The 27,909-nt window shown below is 39.0% G+C and overlaps 1 protein-coding gene across 1 annotated transcript; it reads left to right on the top strand.

Annotated features, from left to right (window-relative positions):
* Positions 1-88: 88 nt before the first annotated feature.
* On the top strand, positions 89-26,559 carry LOC140889243 (uncharacterized). Its single transcript, XM_073296955.1, has 3 exons — positions 89-458; positions 25,018-25,089; positions 26,537-26,559. The coding sequence occupies exons 1-3, from the start codon at positions 89-91 to the stop codon at positions 26,557-26,559; spliced, it is 465 nt and encodes a 154-aa protein (XP_073153056.1).
* Positions 26,560-27,909: the final 1,350 nt, after the last annotated feature.

Below are 27,909 nucleotides of genomic sequence, written 5' to 3'. Positions count from 1 at the left end.
GAAGAGTTACGCTGATCATAGGAGGAGAGACTTGGAGTTCTCAGTGGGTGATCATGTTTTTATCCGAGTAGCTCCTTTGAAAGGCGTGATGAGATTTGGGAAAAAGGGGAAATTGGCTCTGAGGTTCGTTGGACCTTTTGAGATTCTTGACAGAGTGGGGACATTAGCCTATAGGATGGCATTGCCTCCTAATCTTGCTGGAGTACACAACGTCTTCCACGTATCTATGCTAAGGAATTACATCTCGAATCCTTCTCATGTGCTCAACTTTGAGCCTCTTCAGTTATCTTCTATCATGACATATGAAGAGAGACCTGACCAGATTATGGAGTGGCAAGAGAGGAGACTCCGTAACAAGACTATCCCGAATGTCAAGGTTAGGTGGTTGAATCATTCGGATGAAGAGACCACTTGGGAGACAGAGACAGATATTAGTACTCATTATCCAGAGCTCTTTGGTAAGTTTTAATTTCGAGGACAAAATTCCATTTTTAGGGAGGGAGGAATTGTAGCACCTAAACTTTCATAATTCGAATTTCATGCCTAAATTCATTTTCAATAATTATGATTTTACTTGCTTGGAATTAATTGTTTAAGTTTCATTTAAAGTTTAAGTGCTCAAATATTTTAAGTTATTTATTATTGAGATTTTAGAGTCAGTGACTTCCGGTTCCGGTGTTCGGCGATAGTGGATTTCGGCGGTAAATTTCAAGATTTTATTTTAAAAAGTTAAGTAGGGAGTAAGGAGAAAATTAGATGAGAGTTTGAAAGTTAGAAGTTTCCGGGTATCAAAAGTTATTTTTTTTTATCAAAATCATGGGCTTATTCTTTAATTTTTTCAAAAGTTATAATTTTCTTAAACCCGCATAAGTAAAACCCAATATAATATTTTAATTTGGGGTTTTTAAACTTAGGAATTTTATAAGTGTAAGTTTAGTAGGCAAAAGTTGTAGTACTTTAAAGTTGTACTTTTAAACAACACTCTCACCTACTTTTATATACTTACATCTATGCTTACACACATATGTACACCTCATACCCACCTTTTAAACCTAAAACAAAACATAACACAAACCCTAGCCCCAAAAACCCCAAGTGGCCGCCCCCTCTCTCTTATTTCTCCCTTCCCCATTCGGCCGCCCCCTTCTTGAAGCTCCAGCCGCTGCCGCCGCCCTCCACCACCGTCCTCGTCTCCAAGAAGCCACCTAGGGAGATCTCCTAGCTGTTGGTTTTAAGATTCCAGCCACTTTCCCCTTCCTTGGTTCGATTTTTGGTAAGTTAAGGCAAGTGTAAGCTTTTCTTGGGCATTCAAGCTAGCTATTGTTGGAGAACGCGGCTTTCAGATCAAACAAGATTGATACCCGGTGCAGCGGAAGTTTAAAATTATTTATTATATGGAACGATTCCATATTGGGTATCAAATCTCTACGATTAAATTATGTGTGTGTAAAAATTTAAATAACAATTATAAAATTTTTACCTTTAATCTCGTATCGAGATTTTGGACACCAACAGATTTCTCTGCTCTTGTTGTATCTCCCTGGAACCGATGGATGAACTGTTCTTCAATCAGGTCCACGAATAGAGATTTAATCCCTCTGATAGATTGCACTAGAAAATCTATCAGAAGTTTTCTACGAAGAGATTAACGAATTTGATTCGTTAAACCAGACTGTAATTCAAAATCACGGGCTGGATTTTTCTGACAGAGAGAGGGAGGGGGGCGGCCACCTTTTAGAAAAATACTTAGGGTTTTCGAAAATTGTGACCTTTTGTGTGTAATTTCTGTACTGCAATAACTTATTTATAATGTAGGCCACTAACAGCTTAGTGTCCATTAGTCATAAGTTCAGGCCCGACAAGCAAAGCCCGCATGTTCAGAAATTAATATAAAATTCATCGTGACTCCGATTGATAAACCGATTTCACCAATGTGCACATAAACCATTTCTGCACCTTTTAAAGTCAAGATAAATTTTTCTGAATCCGAATTCAGTGATTTCCAAAAATGGCCATCCCTATGTCATTTTAGGAAATCTTACTCCTCTACTCTTAAATAAGAAGTCCAACTTCTTCGTTCATTAAATTTAACTCTTTAAATTTAACTATCTCAACGGGGATTAAAAATCCATTACACTGTGTGACCCTCAATGGTTCAGGGATACAGCTAGCCGTGGGCTCACAACTCCTTGTGACTCGGAACAACAATTTCCGACTTGCCCATCGAATCATGGTATGAGCGCCTAGCAACATCGCCCCATGATTCCCTAGGTATCACTAATAGTGCCTACAAGAACCAGTAGATTTTGGTTAGCGTACAGTACGGTCCCTTCATCCATATATCCCGATCGAATCAACAACCATTGGTATATCGAGAGTCGCTCGAGATTCGATAACTATGCAATGCATCTTGAAGATCAAATAGTGACATCGCATGTGCTACTAAGAAACCATTTCTTAAATCACATCATGTACTCTGGCCAGAGATTCGTCACACTAATATCTCCTCAGATCGCATAGGATATCCACACTCGCAAGTATGTGGTGAATCCTTGACAACAAAGCATCGACTCCTATATGTGTTGTAACTGTACCCAATCCCGACACCTGATGACCCCAATAGAGTCGGTAAACGAGTCAAAGAACAGTACTAGCATATAGAGTCTCAATGATGTCTCAAGTAGTAAGGACTAATGGTGTACAACCAAAACCGCGGACTATATCCACTCGATAAGTGATAACCACTTGGAAAGTCCGGATAGGGTAGTTCGATCATTCATCATATGAATATCCATTTGCATGCTTCGAACATCTCTATGTTCCTTACCAATGAAACGTGGTACTCTGCATCGCAAATGCTAGTCTCAAGCTCGACCGATCCTTATCCTTATTATCGGACGGCTCAATCGACTAGGAACAGTTTAGAATATACAGTGACTATAAGATGTGTTTCATGATAGACATCCCCATGTTCTACCACATCTTACATACACTATAGTATATTCAAGGTCTTTATCAAAACAACAATAGTATATCACAATATGAAGAAAGATAAAGTCATTGCCATTAATAAAAGTGTAAATTATATTAAACAAAAGATTGTTTATACAAAGAGTCATCAAAGCCCTTAGCCACAAGTTGGCTCACCGGGCACCCACTCTTTCAATCTCCCACTTGCCCTATAGCCAACTAGTCATACTACGTAGACCCATTGCTTCGCGATGTTTGTCAAATAATGGTCCTGGCAAGGGCTTAGTAAGTGGATCAGCGATATTGTCTGCAGAGGCCACTCTTTCGACAGTGATGTCTCCTCTTTCCACAATCTCCCGGATGATGTGGTATTTCCTCAGTACGTGTTTGGATCTTTGATGAGACCTTGGTTCCTTTGCCTGAGCAACGGCACCCGTGTTGTCACAGTACACCGGGACTGGACCAACAACTTCAGGAATGACGCCCAACTCTTGGACGAAATTCCTCATCCAAACGGCCTCTTTAGCAGCAGCTGATGCTGCAATGTATTCAGCCTCAGTGGTGGAATCCGCTGTGGTGTCCTGCTTGGAACTCTTCAAAGAGACAGCACCGCCATTGAGCATGAACACAAATCCAGAGGTTGACTTCGAGTCATCCACGTCACTTTGGAAGCTAGAGTCGGTATAGCCTTCCAATTTTAGTTCTCTTCCTCCATATACCATGAACATATTCTTAGTCCTTCGTAAGTACTTAAGAATGTCCTTCACGGCTTTCCAATGCATTTGACCAGGATTAGCTTGATATCTGCTCGTGACACTCAGAGCAAATGCTACATCCGGTCTGGTAGATATCATCCCATACATGATACTACCTATGGCTGATGCATATGGTACATGTGTCATTTTCTCTATCTCTTCATCAGTCTTGGGACACATAGACTTGGATAGAGAAACTCCATGACACATGGGTAGATGTCCTCTCTTGGACCCATCCATTGAAAATCGTTTCAATATGGTGTCGATGTAGGTTGATTGAGTGAGTCCTATCATTCTCTTAGATCTATCTCTATAGATCTGTATCCCAAGAATATAGGATGCCTCACCCAAATCCTTCATCGAGAATCTACCTGATAACCATATCTTTGTTGACTGCAACATCCCTACATCATTTCCAATGAGTAGGATGTCATCAACATAAAGTACTAAGAATGTCACAGCATCCTTAACTACTTTCTTGTACACGCATGGTTCCTCCGGATTCTTGATGAAACCAAAATCTTTTATTGTTTCATCAAATTTTTGGTTCCAACTTCTTGATGCTTGTTTTAGACCATAAATTGATCTCTGAAGCTTGCATACCTTATGCTCGCTACCCATGGATGTGAACCCCTCAGGCTGCTTCATATAGATTTCTTCCTTAATGTCTCCATTAAGAAAAGCAGTCTTCACATCCATTTGCCATATCTCATATTCATACCATGCAGCTATGGCAATAAGGATTCTTATGGACTTGAACATTGCAACTGGTGAAAAGGTTTCATCATAGTCAACTCCTTGTCTTTGAGTATAACCTTTTGCCACCAATCGCGCCTTGTAGGTCAATACCTTACCATCAGGCCCAAGCTTTCTCTTGTAGATCCATTTACACCCTATTGGAACAATTCCATCGGGAGGATCTACTAAAGACCAAACTTGGTTTGTATGCATCGAATCTATTTCCGACTGCATAGCTTCAAGCCATAAATTTGAATCCACATCAGAAATTGCTTCCTTGAAGTTTCTTGGATCACATCCAACATCGGGTTCATCTTGATCCCCTTCAAGAAGAAGACCATATCGAATAGGAGGTCTAGAAGTCCTCTCGGATCTTCTAGGTGCAGGCGTGTCCAGCAATGGTTCCTGAGGTGTAGGATCGTTATTTTGTATTTCGGGTTCTTCTCGAATTTCTTCGAGTTCCATCATCTCGCCTTTCTTATCCAATAAGAACTCCTTCTCCAAGAAGGTGGCATTCCTTGAAACAAACACCTTTGTTTCAGCAAGATAATAGAAATAATATCCGATTGAATTCTTCGGATACCCTACAAAATAACATAAGCTGGATCTACTATCCAACTTATCTCCCACTGTCCGCTTCACGTAAGCAGGACATCCCCAAATCCTCAAGTATGAATACTTAGGAGCTTTGCCATTCTATAACTCGTATGGTGTTTTGTCCACTGCTTTAGTGTGGACGTTGTTCAACAACAATACCGCCGTTTCAAGCGCATAGCCCCAAAACGAAGGTGGAAGCTCAGTGAAGCTCATCATGGATCGAACCATGTCCAACAAAGTTCGATTACGACGCTCCGATACACCATTCAGTTGTGGTGTCATAGGAGGAGTCCACTGAGAGAGAATCCCATTCTCTTTCAGATAGTCCAAAAACTCGGTACTCAAGTATTCTCCACCTCGATCCGATCGAAGTGCTTTAATACTTTTACCTAGCTTGTTTTCTACTTCAGCCTTGAATTCTTTGAACTTTTCAAATGCTTCAGATTTATATTTCATTAAATATAAATACCCATACCTTGAATAATCATCAGTAAAGGTAATGAAGTAGGTGTGGCCATATTGAGTCCCAACTCTAAATGGACCACAAATATCTGTATGGATCAAATCCAATAGATTTTGACTACGCTCAGGTTTCCCCTTAAAAGGAGATTTAGTCATTTTTCCTTTTAGGCAGGATTCACAAGTAGGTAGAGAGTTAATATCAGACATATCAAACATGCCCTCTCCCACTAGCTTGTTTATCCTCCTTGAGGAAATATGACCTAGCCTAGCGTGCCAAAGGTTTGCCGGGTTTTGGCTATCGATTTTCCTTTTGTTTGTTGTTGCCGGTTTATCAACATAATTTATTGGAACGTCTTTTAGTTTTAAGTTGTATAGATCGTTTTCAAGTTGTCCATTTCCAATTAAACATTCATTCTTGTAAATATTGCAAATCTCATTCACAAAATTGCAAGAATAACCATCTCTATCAAGCATAGAAACAGAAATAATGTTTTTAATTAAATCCGGAACAAATAAAACATCTCTTAAAAGTAACTTAAAACCGTTCTGCAAAATTAAATAAACATCTCCCACGGCTTTTGCTTCAACTCTAGAACCATTTCCGAGCCTCAGCTGGGTCTCACCCATCCTAAGCCTGCGACTTCTTGTCATCACCTGCAAATCATTGCAAATGTGAGATCCACATCCGGTATCCAATACCCAAGAAGTAGTATTAAGTGAAACATTTATTTCAATATAGAACATACCCTTCGCAGTTCGCAACTGCTCTAGATATTCCTTGCAGTTACGCTTCCAATGACCGAGCTTCTTGCAGTAATGGCAAACATCCTTGGATTTTTCCATGTTTGAAGCCTTTGTCTTGTACTTCTTCTCGGGTTCGATTTTCATGGGTGGGGCAGAACGTTTCTTACCCTTCGTACTTGGCCCCTTCTTTGCAGAAGAAGAGGAACCCACCAAGAAAGCCGGTTTATCCTTCTTTAATGTGGATTCATATGTCACAAGCATATTGACCATCTCTTCAAGGGAGGCCTCTATCTTGTTCATATTGAAATTTACCACAAATCCGTCAAACGAAGAAGGAAGAGACAGAAGTAGTAAGTCCACGTTGAGTTCATGCTCCAACACCAAATCAAGGGTTACCAACTTCTGTATGAGCCAAATCACTCGTACCCCATGATCACGGACCAAAGTCCCTTCACGCATGCGACACGTCATTAGCTCCTTTACAGTAGCGAACCTTTCAGCCCTCGATTGAGCCCCAAAAAGTTCCTTGAGTTGAACGTGAATGTCAGCAGCATTCACGGTGTCCTCAAATCGCCTCTGGAGTTCATCAGACATCGAGGCTTGCATATAGCATTTGGTCTTGATATCATGGTCCCACCATGTATCAAGCTTGGCTAACTCCTCCGGACTTACGTCAGCTGGTGCTTCCTTCGGAGGAGATTTCTCTAACACGTAGAGCATCTTCTCCGAAGTCAAGACAATCTTCAACTTATGGAACCATTCCGTATAGTTTGCGCCAGTCAACTTATTTTGTTCGAGGATCGAGAAAAGTGGATTACGCGAATTCATTGTATGAAATACTGAAAAGAAACAGACAAATATCAGTGATTGTTTAAGCAATTTACTAAGACATAAAATAGGCGAGATTTATTTTATGAATCTCACTCCCACTATTTTAACGATTTCACTACCCTCTAGTGAAAACGGAAAACTGTTTTCCTTAGTGAGAACATGGAGTCCAATTGACAAACTTATAGTCCCGAATAATATCAGCCAACCATAATTTTCAAAAGGTAGAGCCCAATTGCTTCCAAAGCAACCTCCACGTTTTTACCTCATGTCCAATAAGGGCCCAATAATATGACGCCGTTTATTGTGACATGTCAAGATGACCCATCAATATTAAGTTGTGATGGACGGTCGCCATGTGGATCCCCCAATAATATGAGCCGATCCCATGGGAGTTCCACCCAACTTACAACATGTGTCGATCCAATGTACAGCTTTCCGACGAACGGGCCCCCCCAATAATATGAGTCGGACCGTATCCGCGGGTAGCATCTCATACATTGATCGTTGATGGAAGGTAGGAACATTTAAACAAATTTAAATTTCCTTTATTTATCTTGATATCAATTTTAAATCATATTTAAAATGAGGGATTTTTAATTATGAAAATTTGTCTCATCATTTTTATAATTTTTGTATGCTTGTCGGATTCACACAATTTTGTATAAAACATGCATACAACTATAATATCACATATTATATAGGATGATCGATTCCATTTCTAATCGACCCGTGGTTGCCAATCACGAGTCTTAGTCCAATCCTAGGTAATATGCAGTATGCAATGCAATCCTATTACATTTGCTTCCAATTTACATTTCTTCTGTCTTTATTGTCTGCTGGGCCCCACCTCCATCTTCAAATCTTGATCTCCCACTAAATCTAATGTATTTACAATAAATAACAATGACAAGTAGGGGATACATTTTTAAGGGGTGGGAACGGGCCATAAACCAAGCCCACTTTTATTACATATGACATTCATATTGGGCCATAAACCAGGCCCATTAATAAAACCAACAACAATAAAACAAATGTAAATTCCTAACATACACCTACAAAATTGGTCATGGCAATCGATCATCCTTATCCAATAACATTTAATTCAAAATTAATTTATTGGATAACATGCAATGGCAATTTAAATTTAAAAAGATAAAATCATATCTCATACATAAAATCTTATTTTACATATAAAATCATATTTTATCTTTTTATCAAATAAAATCATATTTTATCTATAAAATCCAATTTTATACATAAAATCATATTTTACTCAATATATCCATAAGATCATATCTTATCATCAATTGTACCAAAAATTAATTAATTTCAAAATTCAATTAAAGGATAAAATATTAAAATTTTCCAAAAATTCAAATTTATCCAAAAATCAATTTTAAAATTTTCGGACTCGAACAATTCGATCCGACGCCTCGTGGACCAATCAAAACAATTTTCGATCGGACCAAAAATAGAATTTTAACATATTAAAATTTAATTTAAAAAATTAAAAATAATTTTTCCCGCGGGCCGCCCGGGACGTTCCCGGGCCGGGCAGCCCGGCTGCCCCTAGGGCAGCGACGATCGCTGCCCGGGTTTTTGCCCGAAAAAATATTTTTATTTTAAAATATTTATTTTGTTTCAAAAACCGAGGCCTAAAAAATTTTTGTACAATCGATTAATTTAATCGCTTGATCTGAGCAACCTGGCTCTGATACCACTGTTGGAGAACGCGGCTTTCAGATCAAACAAGATTGATACCCGGTGCAGCGGAAGTTTAAAATTATTTATTATATGGAACGATTCCATATTGGGTATCAAATCTCTACGATTAAATTATGTGTGTGTAAAAATTTAAATAACAATTATAAAATTTTTACCTTTAATCTCGTATCGAGATTTTGGACACCAACAGATTTCTCTGCTCTTGTTGTATCTCCCTGGAACCGATGGATGAACTGCTCTTCAATCAGGTCCACGAATAGAGATTTAATCCCTCTGATAGATTGCACTAGAAAATCTATCAGAAGTTTTCTACGAAGAGATTAACGAATTTGATTCGTTAAACCAGACTGTAATTCAAAATCACAGGCTGGATTTTTCTGACAGAGAGAGGGAGGGGGGCGGCCACCTTTTAGAAAAATACTTAGGGTTTTCGAAAATTGTGACCTTTTGTGTGTAATTTCTGTACTGCAATAACTTATTTATAATGTAGGCCACTAACAGCTTAGTGCCCATTAGTCATAAGTTTAGGCCCGACAAGCAAAGCCCGCATGTTCAGAAATTAATATAAAATTCATCGTGACTCCGATTGATAAACCGATTTCACCAATGTGCACAGAAACCATTTCTGCACTTTTTAAAGTCAAGATAAATTTTTCTGAATCCGAATTCAGTGATTTCCAAAAATGTCCATCCCTATGTCATTTTAAGAAATCTTACTCCTCTACTCTTAAATAAGAAGTCCAACTTCTTCGTTCATTAAATTTAACTCTTTAAATTTAACTATCTCAACGGGGATTAAAAATTCATTACACTGTGTGACCCTCAATGGTTCAGGGATACAGCTAGCCGTGGGCTCACAACTCCTTGTGACTCGGAACAACAATTTCCGACTTGCCCATCGAATCATGGTATGAGCGCCTAGCAACATCGCCCCATGATTCCCTAGGTATCACTGATAGTGCCTACAAGAACCAGTAGATTTTGGTTAGCGTACAGTACGGTCCCTTCATCCATATATCCCGATCGAATCAACAACCATTGGTATATCAAGAGTCGCTCGAGATTCGATAACTATGCAATGCATCTTGAAGATCAAATAGTGACATCGCATGTGCTACTAAGAAACCATTTCTTAAATCACATCATGTACTCTGGCCAGAGATTCGTCACACTAATATCTCCTCAGATCGCATAGGATATCCACACTCGCAAGTATGTGGTGAATCCTTGACAACAAAGCATCGACTCCTATATGTGTTGTAACTGTACCCAATCCCGACACCTGATGACCCCAATAGAGTCGGTAAACGAGTCAAAGCACAGTACTAGCATATAGAGTCTCAATGATGTCTCAAGTAGTAAGGACTAATGGTGTACAACCAAAACCGCGGACTATATCCACTCGATAAGTGATAACCACTTGGAAAGTCCGGATAGGGTAGTTCGATCATTCATCATATGAATATCCATTTGCATGCTTCGAACATCTCTATGTTCCTTACCAATGAAACGTGGTACTCTGCATCGCAAATGCTAGTCTCAAGATCGAGCGATCCTTATCCTTATTATCGGACGGCTCAATCGACTAGGAACAGTTTAGAATATACAGTGACTATAAGATGTGTTTCATGATAGACATCCCCATGTTCTACCACATCTTACATACACTATATTATATTCAAGGTCTTTATCAAAACAACAATAGTATATCACAATATTACAATATGAAGAAAGATAAAGTCATTGCCATTAATAAAAGTGTAAATTATATTAAACAAAAGATTGTTTATACAAAGAGTCATCAAAGCCCTTAGCCACAAGTTGGCTCACCGGGCACCCACTCTTTCAGCTATTATGTTCTTGTACTAAATCTTTTATTTAATTTTGAAATGCATATGATTTTCAGCATGTTAGGGTTCGGTTTTTACTATATTTTCAGCATGGTGTATTGCAATTTTCGAAATTTGATTGAGCATGGATTTTAAGGAGTTGCATGGTGATTTGTGATTGGAGACATGAGGTGTTTTGAATGCATATTGGTATTTTTCAAAATTTCAGAAGTTGCATGCCCTATAATTCGAAGTTTTCATGGTGTTAGGGCTGATATTGAAGTGTGTTTGGAGCATTTTGATGATTGATGGTCTTGATTGATTGTTCAAGAGTTTGATGCATTTTGGTGCATGATCACGTTGTTTTTTAAATGTGGAGTTGAAGTGTGGTTGAGGACTGCCTAGGTACTTGTGTTAAGTCCTAAGAGATGTTAGTAAGTGTTTTTGGTGGTTTGGAAGGAGGTAGAGTTAAGGAAAAAGGGCATGGAGTTGAATTATTGAGGTAGGAGTGAAGAAGAGTGATGAATTCTTTGGGCAGGGGAGGTACCAATTCTGGTCTGTTCGTGTCATGGGTTGGTCCTAGGTCAAGGTTATGATGTTGTGGTCGCGTTGGTATAAATTGGGCTCGTTTCGGATTAGATTTAGATAAGTTAAGGGTCTTTTAAGTTTAAGTTGTTGGTGCAGAATTTTTAGAGGAAAAAGGGGCTGTCCGGAAATGGTTTTTGTTTGGATTGATTGGGCTGTCAAATGAAGTCACAACCTAGTCCTATGATTAGTTTGTAGTGTTTGGAGAGTTTCGGTTTGAGCGGGGTCATATTCAGTTAAGGTAAAGTCGAGATAAGGGCTTTTCGGTTTGATTGCTCGGGTTATGCCTTGTTCGTGAGAATTAGAGCTATGGTTGGGTATTTCCACCTAGTGGCAGCCACTCACTCACCTAATACCCACATTTTTTAGTTGAGTTTCATTTCCTATAGTTGCATATTCGTGTGCTTGAGTTCTAGTCTTCAAGTCAAGTAAAGTAAGCAAAGTGTATCACTTCTTTTGCATCTCAAGAAAAGTTAAAGTCACAAGTAAAGAAAGTGAAGTTTTGAATAAAGTGAATTGATTTGTGACACAGAGGGGCTTGGAGGAGTTGGGAGAAATCCTGATTACCCTTACCAACAAAGGGGAAAATGTGGCGTCGGGAGTATTCTCGATGTCCTTGCCGGCATAGTGCACTGAAGCCATGATCGGTCAAATTATTAAAGGAAGCGTCACAATAAATGATCTAAGTTCTCAGAAAAGAAATTAAAGTTCTCAAAAATGAAATTAAAGTTCAAGGAAAGTTTATAAAAGTCTCATGTTCAGTTTCATGTTAAGTAATGAAAGATCAAAAGTCTCATAGCGTGAGTTGGCATGAGTTCATTGTTTACAGGTTGTCTCATTCTCTTGTATCATGCATAATTTCAGTTTAAGTTACAAAGTATATTATGTACAGTACTTTGAGTATTACTGCAAGTATTTTTAAACCCTTGTTATTACACTGTTTATACTTGCTGAGTCATTAGACTCACTATGCTTGTTTGATTGCCAGGTGGGGAGGAGTATCTAGAGATCGAGGGGCAGGATCCTCGGGGTTGAGGTCGCTGGGGGTTCAAGGCCCTATGACCGTTGCTACTTTTAAATTCCGCATAATACTATGTTTGAAATAAAGAATTTTAGTATGAGTACTTTCAGTATTAGCCAGGATGTGTTTTCCCTGTGCTTAAATATTAGTCTTGAAATTTCTTATCGCTATTATTGCAACCGTGTGTGGTTGCCTTTCCTTTCGTAGTTTATGATTACCGTAGTTTGGATTTTTATCAGACATTTACTTCTTTATGTTAGAATTGTTGTGTGTAACAGGGTGGCTTTGTTTACTTTCAAACAAGTCATGACAAAATTTTTATAAATCTATATTTTCTTTATTATTTAATTAAGTTTAGAGGTTAGGGTTGTTTCAGCATTCATCTTGAACCCTACCTCGAAAAGAATAAAGGGTTGATTGGCCTAGATTGCGAAATGACGTTTGGAGGGCTATAGGTGAGTGGTACGGAATGTAGATTTATTTCCAGAGCTAAAAGACTCACTATAGTTGCACCAAAGTCAGGAAAATTGAGATATTTAACGCCACCTCAATTGGATAAGTTGGTGGTCGGTTAAAGATTTTATTTCCCCAGGATCCCAAGAACTAAGATTTATTGGTATCAGATTTGATAGCCAATTCCTTGAAACATGCATTGCATTTATGCATTAACCTAGAGATTTCTATGGTTTAGAATATTCGTTTATAAATTCTAGCATGTGATTATATGTCATTCAAGATATGAATGTATTTATATGATTGATTTGATATTACTGTAAATGAATAGTTATGTTATACGAATGAAAATGCGATTATGCTTCTATGATTGACATATTCTTACATGTTTGAGATTTAAGATTATTATAGCATATAGATTTATTATGCTTATATGATGTATATGCATGTCATTCATACTGAGATTTATTCTCATCGAAGTTATCCGGTTGTTGCTTTGTTTGTATGTGTGCATTGCATCAGGTTGCGACATAAGCAAGTCAGATGTGGCTTGGATAGCACGAGATTGAAAATTAGAAGTGGTGACTCGGGTTTTAAGCAGATGACATGTATTTTATAAGTTGGTAAACATGTTAGAACAACAAGCACCTTTGTATATTTTATTGTCAAGTATTGATTTATACTTAAGAATTCATGTATTACAGATATGTAGATTGATTTTTAAATGCTTGTCAGGTATATAGAATCATGTTGAGAAGCTTATATGATAGATTCTAGCATTTTTCAGATTTGAAAAACTTCATTGTTGAATTTTGAGTACAGGGCACGGACCCCGTGCATGCCCTGTGCATGGGTCCGTGTACCCGATTGTTTCCAAACATGTTTAGAATAAAGAAGGTGAAAGAGTGGGTGCCCAGTGAGCCAACTTGTGGCTATGGGCTTTGATGACTCTTTGTACAAACGATCTTTTGTTTAATGTAATTTACACTTTTATTAATGGCAATGACTTTATCTTTCTTCATATTGTTATATTATGATATACTATTGTTATTTTGATAAAGACCTTGAATATACTATAGTGTATGTAAGATGTGGTAGAACATGGGGATGTCTATCATGAAATACATCTTATAGTCACTGTATATTCTAAACTGTTCCTAGTCGATTGAGCCGTCCGATAATAAGGATAAGGATCGCTCGAGTTTGAGACTAGCATTTGCGATGCGGAGTACCACGTTTCATTGGTAGGGAACATGGAGATGTTCGAAGCATGCAAATGGATATTCATAGGATGAATAATCGAACTACCCTATCCGGACTTTCCAAGTGGTTATCACTTATCGAGTGGATAAAGTCCGCGGTTTTGGTTGTACACCATTAGTCCTTACTACTTGAAACATCATGGAGACTCTATATGCTAGTACTGTGCTTTGAATCGTTTACCGACTCTATGGAGGTCATCAGGTGTCGGGATTGGGTACAGTTACAACACATATAGGAGTCGATGCATTATTGTCAAGGATTCACCACATACTTGCGAGTGTGGATATCCTATGCGATCTGAGGAGATATTAGTGTGACGAATCTCTGGCCAGAGTACTTGATGTGATTTAAGAAATGGTTTCTTAGTAGCACATGCGATGTCACTAATTTGATCTTCAAGATGTATTGCATAGTTATCGAATCTTGAGCGACTCTCGATATACCAATGGTTGTTGATTCGATCGGGATATATGGATGAAGGGACCGTACTGTACGCTAACCAAAATCTACTGGTTCTTGTAGGCACTATCAGTGATACCTAGGGAATCATGGGGCGATGTTGCTAGGCGCTTTACCATGATTCGTTGGGCAAGTCGGAAATCGTTGTTCCGAGTCACAAGGAGTTGTGAGCCCACGGCTAGCTGTATCCCTGAACCATTGAGGGTCACACAGTGTAATGGAGTTTTAATCCCCGTTGAGATAGTTAAATTTAAAGAGTTAAATTTAATGAATTAAGAAGTTGGACTTCTTAAATAAGAGTAAGGGAGTAGGATTTCCTAAAATGACATAGGGATGTACATTTTTGGAAACCACTGAATTCGGATTCAGGAAAATTTATCTTGACTTTAAAATGTGCAGAAATGGTTTCTGTGCACATTGGTAAAATCGGTTTATCAATCGGAGTCACGATGAATTTTATATTAATTTCTGAACATGCGGGCTTTGCTTGTCGGGCCTCAACTTATTACTAATGGGCCCTAAGGTGTTAGTGGCCTGCATTATAAATAAGTTATTGCAGTACAGAAATTAGACACAGTTGGTCATAATTTTGAGAGACAGTTTTCGAAAAAAAAACCCTAGCTCTCTCTAGAAATTCGGCCGCCCCTCCCTCTCTCTGTCAGAGATTTTCCGGTCTGTGATTTTGAATTGCAGACAGGATTAGCGAATCAAATTCGTTATTCTCTTCGCATAAAACTTCTGATAGATTTTCTAGTGCAATCTATCAGAGGGATTAAACCTCCATTCGTGGACCTGATTGAAGGAAAGCTTGTTCATCAGTTCCAGGGAGATACAAGAAGCGCAGAGAAATCTGTGTGGTGTCCAATAATCTCGCTTCGAGATTGAAGGTAAAATTTAATAATAGTTATTTAATTTTACACACACAAATAATTTAATCGTATGGTTGATACCCACACTATGGAATTGTTCCATACTAAAAATTTTAAAACTTCCGCTGCACCGGGTATCAATCGTGATTGATCTGAACGCCAGTTATCCCACAGTGGTATCAGAGCCAGGTTGCTCAGATCAAACGATTAAATTAATCGATTGTACAAAAATTTTTGAGTCTTGGTTTTTTAAAACAAAATAAATATTTTAAATAAAAAAAAAAATTTTTTTTCGGGCAAAACCCGGGCAGCGATTGGATCGCTGCCCGGTGGGGCAGCGACGGTCGCTGCACCGGGCGGCGCACGGCGCCGCCCAAAGGGGGGCGCATAGCGCCGCCCACGGCGGCGCACGTCGCCGCCCAGGGGCGGCGCTCAGCGCCGCCAGGGCAGCGCTGCGCAGGGCAGCGCTCGGCGCCGCCCAGGGCAGCGATTGTCGCTGCCCTAAAGGGGCAGCCGGGCTACCCCGGCCCGCGCCCACGGGTGCGGGCCGGCCCGGGAGTGTCCCGGGCGGCCCGCGGGAAAAATTATTTTTTTTATTTAAATTAATTTTAATGTGTTAAAATTTTATTTTTGGTCCGGTCAAAAATTGTTTTTGATTGGTTCACGAGGCATCGGATCGAATTGTTCGAGTCCGAAAATTTTAAAATTGATTTTTAGATAAATTTGAATTTTTGGAAAATTTTAATATTTTATCCTTAAATTGAATTTTGAAATCAATTATTTTTGGTACAATTGATGATAAGATTTGATCTTATGTATATATTAAGTAAAATATGATTTTATCTATAAAATTAGATTCTGTAGATAAAATATGATTTTATTTAATAAAAGGTAAAATATGATTTTATATGTAAAATATGATTTTATATATAAAATATGATTTTATCCTGTTTAAATTTAAATTGCCATATGCATGATATCCAATAAATTAATTTTGAATTAAATGTTATTGGATAAGGATGATTGATTGCCATGACCAATTTTGTAGGTGTATGTTAGGAATTTACATTTGTTTTATTGTTTTTGGTTTTATTAATGGGCCTGGTTTATGGCCCAATATGAATGTCATATGTAATAAAAGTGGGCTTGGTTTATGGCCCGTTCCCACCCCTAAAATGTATCCCCTACTTGTCATTGCTATTTATTGTGAATACATTAGATTTAGTGGGAGATCAAGATTTGAAGATGGTGGGCCCAGCAGACAATAAAGACGAAGAAATGTAAATTGGAAGCTAATGTAATAGGATTGCATTGCATACTGCATATTACCTAGGATTGGACTAAGACTCGTGATTGGCAACCACGAGTCAATTAGAAATGGAATCGATCATCCTATATATAATATATGATATTATGATTGTATGCATGTTTTAGACATAATTGTATGAATCCGGCAAGCATACAATAAATTGAAAAATGATGAGACAAATTTTCATAATTAAAAATCCCTCATTTTAAATATGATTTAAAATTGATATCAAGATAAATAAAGGAAATTTAAATTTGTTTAAATGTTCCTACCTTCCATCAACGGTCAATGTATGTGATGCTACCCGTGGATACGGTCCGGCTCATATTATTGGGGGGGCCCGTCCGTCGGAAAGCTGTACATTGGATCGACACATGTTGTAAGTTGGGTGGAACTCCCATGGGATCGGCTCATATTATTGGGGGATCCACATGGCGACCGTCCATCACAACTTAATATTGATGGGTCATCTTGACATGTCACTATAAACGGCGTCATATTATTGGGCCCTTATTGGACATGAGGTAAATACATGGGGGTTGCTTTGGAAGCAATTGGGCTCTACCTTTTGAGAATTATGGTTGGCTGATATTATTCGGGACCATAAGTTTGTCAATCGGACTCCATGTTCTCACTAAGGAAAAAGTTTCCCGTTTTCACTAGAGGGTAGTGAAATTGTTAAAATAGTGGGAGTGAGATTCATAAAATTAAATTCGCCTATTTTATGTCTTAGTAAATTGCTTAAACAATCATTGATATATGTCTGTTTTTCTTTTCAGTATTTCATACAATGAATTCGCGTAATCCATTATTCTCGATCCTCGAACAAAACAAGTTGACTGGCGCAAACTATACGGAATGGTTCCGGAAGTTGAAGATTGTCTTGACTTCGGAGAAGATGCTCTACGTGTTAGAGAAATCACCTCCGAAGGAAGCACCAGCTGACGTAAGTCCGGAGGAATTGGCCAAACTTGATGCATGGTGGGACCATGACATCAAGACCAAATGCTATATGCAAGCCTCGATGTCTGATGAACTCCAGAGGCGATTTGAGGACACCGTGAATGCTGCTGACATTCACGCTCAACTCAAGGAACTTTTTGGGGCTCAATCGAGGGCTGAAAGGTTCGCTACTGTTAAGGAGCTAATGACGTGTCGCATGCGTGAAGGGACTTCGGTCCGTGATCATGGGGTACGAGTGATTTGGCTCATACAGAAGTTAGCAACTCTTGATTTGGTGTTGGAGCATGAACTCAACGTGGATTTACTGCTTCTGTCTCTTCCTTCTTCGTTTGACGGATTTGTGGTAAATTTTAATATGAACAAGATAGAGGCCACCCTTGAAGAGATGGTCAATATGCTTGTGACATATGAATCCACACTAAAGAAGGATAAACCAGCTTTCTTGGTGGGCTCCTCATCTTCTGCTAAGAAGGAGCCAAGTACGAAGGGTAAGAAACGTTCTGCCCCACCCAAGAAAGTCGAACCCGAGAAGAAGCACAAGACAAAGGCTTCAAACAATGGAAAATCCAAGGATGTTTGCCATTACTGCAAGAAGCCCGGTCATTGGAAGCGCAACTGCAAGGAATATGTAGAGCAGTTGGGAACTGCAAAGGGTATGTTCTATATTGAAATAAACATTTCACTTAATACTACTTCTTGGGTATTGGATACCGGATGTGGATCTCACATTTGCAATGATTTGCAGGTGATGACAAGAAGTCGCAGGCTTAGAATGGGTGAGACCCAGCTGAGGCTCGGGAATGGTTCCAGAGTTGAAGCTACAGCCATTGGAGATGTTTGTTTAATTTTGCAGAACGGTTTTAAGTTATTTTTAAGAGATGTTTTATTTGTTCCGGATTTAATTAAAAACATTATTTCTATTTCTATGCTAGATAGAGATGGTTATTCTTGCAATTTTGTGAATGGGATTTGCAATATTTACAAGAATGAATGTTTGATTGGAAATGGACAACTTGAAAACGATCTATACAACTTAAAACTAAAAGACGTTCCAATAAATTATGTTGATAAACCGGCGACAACAAACAAAAGGAAAATCGATAGTCAAAACCCGGCAAACCTTTGGCACGCTAGACTAGGTCATATTTCCTCAAGGAGGATGAACAAGCTAGTGGGAGAGGGCATGTTTGATATGTCTGATATTAACTCTCTACCTACTTGTGAATCCTTCCTAAAAGGGAAAATGACTAAATCTCCTTTTAAGGGGAAACCTGAGCGTAGTCAAAATCTGTTGGATTTGATCCATACAGATGTTTGTGGTCCATTTAGAGTTGGGACTCAACATGGCCACACCTACTTCATTACCTTTACTGATGATTATTCAAGGTATGGGTATTTATATTTAATGAAATATAAGTATGAAGCATTTGAAAAGTTCAAAGAATTCAAGGCTGAAGTAGAAAATAAGCTAGGTAAAAGTATTAAAGCACTTCGATCGGATCGAGGTGGAGAATACTTAAGTACCGATTTTTTGGACTATCTAAAAGAGAATGGGATTCTCTCTCAGTGGACTCCTCCTATGACACCACAGCTTAATGGTGTATCGGAGCGTCGTAATCGAACTTTGTTGGACATGGTTCGATCCATGATGAGCTTCACTGAGCTTCCACCTTCGTTTTGGGGCTATGCGCTTGAAACGGTGGTATTGTTGTTGAACAACGTCCACACTAAAGCAGTGGACAAAACACCATACGAGTTATGGAATGGCAAAGCTCCTAAGTATTCGTACTTAAGGATTTGGGGATGTCCTGCTTACGTGAAGCAGACAGTGGGAGATAAGTTGGATAGTCGATCCAGCTTATGTTATTTTGTAGGGTATCCGAAGAATTCAATCGGATATTATTTCTATTATCCTGCTGAAACAAAGGTGTTTGTTTCTAGGAATGCCACCTTCTTGGAGAAGGAGTTCTTATTGGATAAGAAAGGCGAGATGATGGAACTCGAAGAAGTTCGAAAAGAACCCGAAATACAAAATAACGATCCTACGCCTCAGGAACCATTACTGGACACGCCTGAACCTAGAAGATCCGAGAGGACTTCTAGACCTCCTGTTCGATATGGTCTTCTTCTTGAAGGGGATCAAGATGAACCCGACATTGGATGTGATCCAAGAAACTTCAAGGAAGCAATTTCTGATGCGGATTCAAATTTATGGCTTGAAGCTATGCAGTCTGAATTGGATTCAATGCATACAAACCAAGTTTGGTCTTTAGTAGATCCTCCTGATGGAATTGTTCCAATAAGGTGTAAATGGATCTACAAGAGAAAGCTTGGGCCTGATGGTAAGGTATTGACCTACAAGGCGCGATTGGTGGCGAAAGGTTACACTCAAAGACAAGGAGTTGACTATGATGAAACCTTTTCACCAGTTGCAATGTTCAAGTCCATAAGAATCCTTATTGCCATAGCTGCATGGTATGACTATGAGATATGGCAAATGGATGTGAAGACTGCTTTTCTTAATGGAGACATTAAGGAAGAAATCTATATGAAGCAGCCGGAGGGGTTCACATCCATGGGAAGCGAGCATAAGGTATGCAAGCTTCAGAGATCAATTTATGGTCTAAAACAAGCATCAAGAAGTTGGAACCAGAAATTTGATGAAACAATAAAAGATTTTGGTTTCATCAAGAACCCGGAGGAACCGTGCGTGTACAAGAAAGTAGTTAAGGATGCTGTGACATTCTTAGTACTTTATGTTGATGACATCCTACTCATTGGGAATGATGTAGGGATGTTGCAGTCAACAAAGATATGGTTATCAGGTAGATTCTCGATGAAGGATTTGGGTGAGGCATCCTACATTCTTGGGATACAGATCTATAGAGATAGATCTAAGAGAATGATAGGACTCACTCAATCAACCTACATCGACACCATATTGAAACGATTTTCAATGGATGGGTCCAAGAGAGGACATCTACCCATGTGTCATGGAGTTTCTTTATCCAAGTCTATGTGTCCCAAGACTGATGCAGAGATAGAGAATATGACACATGTACCATATGCGTCAGCTTTAGGTAGTATCATGTATGGGATGATATCTACCAGACCGGATGTAGCATTTGCTCTGAGTGTCACGAGCAGATATCAGGCTAATCCTGGTCAAATGCATTGGAAAGCCGTGAAGGACATTCTTAAGTACTTACGAAGGACTAAGAATATGTTCATGGTATATGGAGGACGAGATCTGAAATTGGAAGGCTATACCGACTCTAGCTTCCAAAGTGACGTGGATGACTCGAAGTCAACCTCTGGATTTGTGTTCATGCTCAATGGCGGTGCTGTCTCTTGGAAGAGTTCCAAGCAGGACACCACAGCGGATTCCACCACTGAGGCTGAATACATTGCAGCATCAGCTGCTGCTAAAGAGGCCGTTTGGATGAGGAAGTTCGTCCAAGAGTTGGGCGTCATTCCTGAATTTGTTGGTCCAGTCCCGGTGTACTGTGACAACACGGGTGCCGTTGCTCAAGCAAAGGAACCAAGGTCTCATCAAAGATCCAAACACGTACTGAGGAAATACCACATCATCCGGGAGATTGTGGAAAGAGGAGACATCACTGTCGAACGAGTGGCCTCTGCAGACAATATCGCTGATCCGCTTACTAAGCCCTTGCCAGGACCATTGTTTGACAAACATCGCGAAGCAATGGGTCTACGTAGTATGACTAGTTGGCTATAGGGCAAGTGGGAGATTGAAAGAGTGGGTGCCCAGTGAGCCAACTTGTGGCTATGGGCTTTGATGACTCTTTGTACAAACGATCTTTTGTTTAATGTAATTTACACTTTTATTAATGGCAATGACTTTATCTTTCTTCATATTGTTATATTATGATATACTATTGTTGTTTTGATAAAGACCTTGAATATACTATAGTGTATGTAAGATGTGGTAGAACATGGGGATGTCTATCATGAAATACATCTTATAGTCACTGTATATTCTAAACTGTTCCTAGTCGATTGAGCCGTCCGATAATAAGGATAAGGATCGCTCGAGTTTGAGACTAGCATTTGCGATGCGGAGTACCACGTTTCATTGGTAGGGAACATGGAGATGTTCGAAGCATGCAAATGGATATTCATAGGATGAATAATCGAACTACCCTATCCGGACTTTCCAAGTGGTTATCACTTATCGAGTGGATAAAGTCCGCGGTTTTGGTTGTACACCATTAGTCCTTACTACTTGAAACATCATGGAGACTCTATATGCTAGTACTGTGCTTTGACTCGTTTACCGACTCTATGGGGGTCATCAGGTGTCGGGATTGGGTACAGTTACAACACATATAGGAGTCGATGCATTGTTGTCAAGGATTCACCACATACTTGCGAGTGTGGATATCCTATGCGATCTGAGGAGATATTAGTGTGACGAATCTCTGGCCAGAGTACTTGATGTGATTTAAGAAATGGTTTCTTAGTAGCACATGCGATGTCACTAATTTGATCTTCAAGATTTATTGCATAGTTATCGAATCTTGAGCGACTCTCGATATACCAATGGTTGTTGATTCGATCGGGATATATGGATGAAAGGACCGTACTGTACGCTAACCAAAATCTACTGGTTCTTGTAGGCACTATCAGTGATACCTAGGGAATCATGGGGCGATGTTGCTAGGCGCTTTACCATGATTCGTTGGGCAAGTCGGAAATCGTTGTTCTGAGTCACAAGGAGTTGTGAGCCCACGGCTAGCTGTATCCCTGAACCATTGAGGGTCACACAGTGTAATGGAGTTTTAATCTCCGTTGAGATAGTTAAATTTAAAGAGTTAAATTTAATGAATTAAGAAGTTGGACTTCTTAAATAAGAGTAAGGGAGTAGGATTTCCTAAAATGACATAGGGATGTACATTTTTGGAAACCACTGAATTCGGATTCAGGAAAATTTATCTTGACTTTAAAATGTGCAGAAATGGTTTCTGTGCACATTGGTAAAATCGGTTTATCAATCGGAGTCACGATGAATTTTATATTAATTTCTGAACATGCGGGCTTTGCTTGTCGGGCCTCAACTTATGACTAATGGGCCCTAAGGTGTTAGTGGCCTGCATTATAAATAAGTTATTGCAGTACAGAAATTAGACACAGTTGGTCATATTTTTGAGAGACAGTTTTCGAAAAAAAAACCCTAGCTCTCTCTAGAAATTCGGCCGCCCCTCCCTCTCTCTGTCAGAGATTTTCCGGTCTGTGATTTTGAATTGCAGACAGGATTAGCGAATCAAATTCGTTATTCTCTTCGCAGAAAACTTCTGATAGATTTTCTAGTGCAATCTATCAGAGGGATTAAACCTCCATTCGTGGACCTGATTGAAGGAAAGCTTGTTCATCAGTTCCAGGGAGATACAAGAAGCGCAGAGAAATCTGTGTGGTGTCCAATAATCTCGCTTCGAGATTGAAGGTAAAATTTAATAATAGTTATTTAATTTTACACACACAAATAATTTAATCGTATGGTTGATACCCACACTATGGAATTGTTCCATACTAAAAATTTAAAAACTTCCGCTGCACCGGGTATCAATCGTGATTGATCTGAACGCCAGTTATCCAACAGAAGGCACGAACCCCGTGCCAAGATCCGTGTAGGGGTCCATGTGGTCTGGAATGAAACTAGTAGCTTCAAAAAATTTTAAACTTGGGCACGAACCCAGGCACAGAGGTAGGCACGGGGTCCGTTGATAAGTGCATTTTGTATGCATTATTTCGTAATATTTTTATGTTTATTTTGCGTGCATTCATATTATTTTGTGGGTTATTATGTGTTTTATTTCATTTGTGTGCATTTCATTCTCCGGGTTCTATTTGTAGGAAAAATGAAATTTAAAAGAGTTTTGAAGAGAAGAGAAGAGAAAAGAGAAGAAAAGAGAAAAAAAAGTAAAAGAAAAATCTAAGTGCTAAAGAATTTGTTTGCACTACATGTTGTGCAAACACACAACATGTAGTGCAAACAAGCATGAATGAAGCGCAAACGCGCATGTTGTTGGCACAACATGTAGTGCAAACGGAGAAATCAAGCGCTAACAAGGCAAGGAAGGAAGTGCAATCGCGCAACAATGCAAAGTGTTAGCGCTGCAATGAAAAGAACACGCGCGCGAGCGAGGGAATCAACTCGCGCGAGCGCGAAGATAAATTCCAGAGATTTGAGCGCATGAGAAACAAAGGCGCCCGCGAGCAGGGCTATTTTGCGCGTGCGCGCGAGAGAAGATTTGAGGCACTGGTTTGAAGGCCTGCGCGCGCACGAGGACTCTTTCAGGCGAGCGCGCGTGTCGCGGAGTTAGAAATATTTTTAGAATTTTATTTTGTGAAGGAAACAAATTGGTATGGGTTCCGGCACTATAAATAGGAGATTTTAATATTTTTCAAGGGTTGGAGATTTTCAAACGCAGAGAGGAGACGACGCAAGGCGGCTACTGCTTGGGAGAAGATTTCTTTCTTTTCTTTTATTTTTATTTTCAATTCATGATTAAAAACTTTGATTGTGAACTATGTTAAACTTTGAGTAGTTTTTCTTCGATCAAGGCCACGTGATTGGGCCAGACAATTTATGTAGAAAACTTTATTTGTTTGATTGAAATTTTCAGACTTGATTTGATTTTATTGGTTATCAAATTTATATTTGTCTTGTGAATTTCCTAGCCAGTTATTTGCTTGCATGTTAATTGATTTCAATTCCACAGAGAAGGTTTCAATTTTTATCACTTCGATATTCAACATATTGTAACACTGACTAGAAATAGAATTCGGTTTCACTATGCTGTCTGGGTGTAAACTGAATTTTCACAGTTATTCATGCATTAAAATTTTATTAGAATTATGAAAGATTAATCCGTCAAAATTTGAATAGGTTTGATTGTTCTATAAATAGTCCTTTGAACAAATTAGGAAAATTTCCGTGAATTAAGATTAAGTCTGATGTCTTAGATCGACTGCTTGTTACATGAATTGTCTGGTACCTACGTGAGTCCTTGATCGAGCTTTTCCTAAATTTGAGTTAAATCCAAATTTTCCTGACTCAAATCCAAATTTTCCTGCTGCGTTTTAGTTAATTTAATTTTATTTGCAATTTTAATTATTAGTTTCAAATCTAATTTACTTTTATTCATTAGTCTAGATTAAGTAGAAATAAATATATTTTGGTATTCATATTTATACATTCCCTGTGGGTTCGACATCTGGACCTTTGTCCACTATATTATAACTTCACCTGGTACGCTTGCCAGTTGAGTTTTATCATACCGATTTAGCCGGCCAAGTTTTTGGTACCGTTGCCGAGGACTGTTTGTGATATCAGAATTTTTGTTTCTCTTAAGACTAGACTGTATTTTAATTTATTTTATTAAATTCTGAAATCTCTTATTTTCTTTGAAATTTTCAGGTACTCATCTGCCAGACGAAGAGATGGAGGACAACCGTACTATTTGGGATCTGATTAGGCCTCCTGTTGAAGGTTATGGATCTAGCATAGTTCGTCCCGCTGTTGAGGCGAACAATTTTTGTAGTAACCCAGATTCCATTTTAAGATAATAATATGTTAAACATGATTAAGGGTTAGTAATTAACCAATTTCGGAGTGTAATTGGACTTCAGAAGGAAATTTGGGCTTTTGACTTTTGGGCCGGATCGGAAGCTCCGAACCCAGATCGGAAGCTCCGATCTTAGCCACTTCGGAAGCCGATCAGAAGCACAGAGATCGGAAGCTCCGATCCAGGAACGGAAGTTCCGATCTCTAGCTGCCCGCAATGCTCGATGACTCAGCCGCGAGTTTTGACAAGTGTCGAACGGAGGGCAGATCGGAAGCTCCGATCGTCGGATCAGAAGTTCCGATCCCAGCGTGTCATGCATGCACGCAGTAAGCTGGATCGGAAGCTCCGATCCTGAAATCGGAAGTTCCGATCCTGGCCGGGAATTTTGCCTATAAATAGGGCTTGTCTGATTTCATTTGAATTACGAATTCCCGAGTTTCTTTCTTCAGTTATATAGTGTGAGTTATACACTTGAGGGCCCTATCGGTTATAATAGAGGTTCTGGAATAACCAAGGTGTGGTTATAGTCATCCGGGACTAGCGACTCCAAAGGGCTATCTACAGACAAAGGTATGGTCCGGGAATTTATTTAAGTTTTGGGAGTACTTATTAGCTTAGTTAAGGCTTATAGAACTTGTGTAGTGATACGGTGAACTTTTGAATATAGGCTTGGAACCTAGGATCTACTATACTTGAACTAGCCTAGAGGTACGTACACATTGACTGAGATTGCCAGCGAGTATACATGTTTATATGTTGCATTTTATTTGGCATTATTATATGGCATGAGATATGATTTATCGCTTTCATTATTCATATGTCATGTGCATATACACGTTGAGCCTATACCTTGTTATACCTGACTATAGAGCCGCTCAGCTCTATACTCGATAGTCTATCACTGAGAGTACCGCGACGGCGGGGGCATTTATGTCTGACTACTCTGGTATACTAGACGAGTGTGGTTGCACCCAGAGGTTGATCTGTGCGGTGGCAGCACTCATGTGGCGCCGGTACTGAGCATGACTTTTTGGATGACCCTTTACCAGTCATCATGTTGCATGCATTATATACATATGTTTAATCATATCTATGTACTGGGCATTAGCACTCACATCCTAGTTGTTATCTTGGACACCCTATTCCATGGGGCAGGTCGCAGGATGGACGGAGCCGGTAGTTCGAGGCAGGACTAGGGAGTCGGAGCTTTTCAGGAGATTTTATACAGCAGGATTTGTTTTAGCTGTATTCATGTTTTAAGACTGTTTACGTTAAATTCTTTGATATGGTTGTATCACTACAGATTTAAGCCTGGAATTGTTTTACTAAGTTGATATGTAAATTTTGGATTATGGTGATGAATGTCTGCAGGTTCAGCTTTCTGCAGGAATTAGTCCATTGCAAAATTTCTATAAAGTTGAAGCATGCAAGTGCAGGACTAATATGAGTTTTTCAGAGATGGTGGATAAGTCACCTTGAATGTCGCCACTCAAGAGAGGAGTATAGTCGGGCTATAGACTATAAATTTAGCGCTGACTGGGAGGCAACCCAGTGTTCTTTACTTTTATTTTTAGTTTTTCTTGCGTTTTTTTCTATTTTATTTTTATCTATTTTGATTTTTGTTTCTTTCCCATGCCAGTTGGTCATGTCTGCCAATATATCTAGACTGATGCTACCTTACCCAATGGATACCGTCCAGGAGGAAGAGGATTAATCGAAAACCAGGGGAGTGTTATATTTGTTTTCATTGTGTTTTTGTTCGTCTTTGAATTTGTGTGTTTGTACGCATTCTGTTCATTGTTTTGAAGCATTGAGGGCAATGCTTTGGATAAGTATGGGGGGTAGACTAGTTTATTGCATTTGTTATTGTGTTGTTGTTTAGTTATTATGTTTTGTGTTCATTCTGTTTGCATTCATTTGGTTTAGTTTTTGTGTTTGGTTCGTAATCATGCATATCATTATTTTGTTGTTTGTGTTGTCTTGCATGAGTAGGATGAGTCATGGTAGCCTATGATGATGAAGTTTATTTGGAAAAAAAAAGTGGATTTTTGAAAAAAATTTCTCTTGACTGGACATGAGAAACTGTAGGTTGACCGTGAATATTTATAAGCACTTGTGTTAGACCAGTGGAGTGTAACGAAAGATTTGATAAAGTTTCTGTCTGTTTGACCATTGCACGGCAATAGGTGGTTTGTGGATCTTGATTGTGTTCTATGAATTTTTATGAGGCTCTAATTTACACTTAGGATCTTGGGCGCACCTAGAAAAAAAAATTTTTACAACTCCATTCGGGCTTGGACAATGATTGAAATCCTAATCATTGCTCCATAGCTAATTTTGCAGGAAAAATGGGGTTGATGCTCCATCCTGGCTATAGACGAGGAGATTAAAAAAAAAAAGACAAATATTTTTCGTATCCTAGCCAGTTATAGCTAAGTCAGCGGATAATTATTGGGGCTAAAGCAATACCAGATGAAAAATCCGAAGGTGTGAAATTCATTATCTCAAGGAAGGTGGGTTTAGTCTAGAGTTCATTGGAAGGAATGGGCACTTGAAGATTGAAACTTGCACTAATTTGTCATAGGTCGCTAAGCAGTTTTGAAACGAATTCGGTCTAAGTTGTATGAAACTGGGATGACAGTTCACACACACACGTTCATGTTAAACCGAAGGTGTATAATAAAAAGTTGAGAGCGTCGGTGATTTTGTTTTTGTGATTGAACTTCTCGGAGGCTGTGCACTCT

Source organism: Henckelia pumila, chromosome 3 (assembly GCF_033568475.1).
Source record: "Henckelia pumila isolate YLH828 chromosome 3, ASM3356847v2, whole genome shotgun sequence".
Taxonomy (NCBI): domain Eukaryota; kingdom Viridiplantae; phylum Streptophyta; class Magnoliopsida; order Lamiales; family Gesneriaceae; genus Henckelia; species Henckelia pumila.
Note: the sequence above shows the minus strand (reverse complement) of the source record. Positions and strands in the feature narration are given on the sequence as shown.

Coding starts and splice junctions, on each gene's coding strand:
- LOC140889243 (XM_073296955.1), top strand. CDS start 89: ATGAGATTTGGGAAAAAGGGGAAATTGGCTCTGAGGTTCGTTGGACCT. Junction 459..25,017: donor TCATTATCCAGAGCTCTTTG/GTAAGTTTTAAT, acceptor TGAAATTTTCAG/GTACTCATCTGCCAGACGAA. Junction 25,090..26,536: donor GATTAGGCCTCCTGTTGAAG/GTTATGGATCTA, acceptor GAATGTCTGCAG/GTTCAGCTTTCTGCAGGAAT.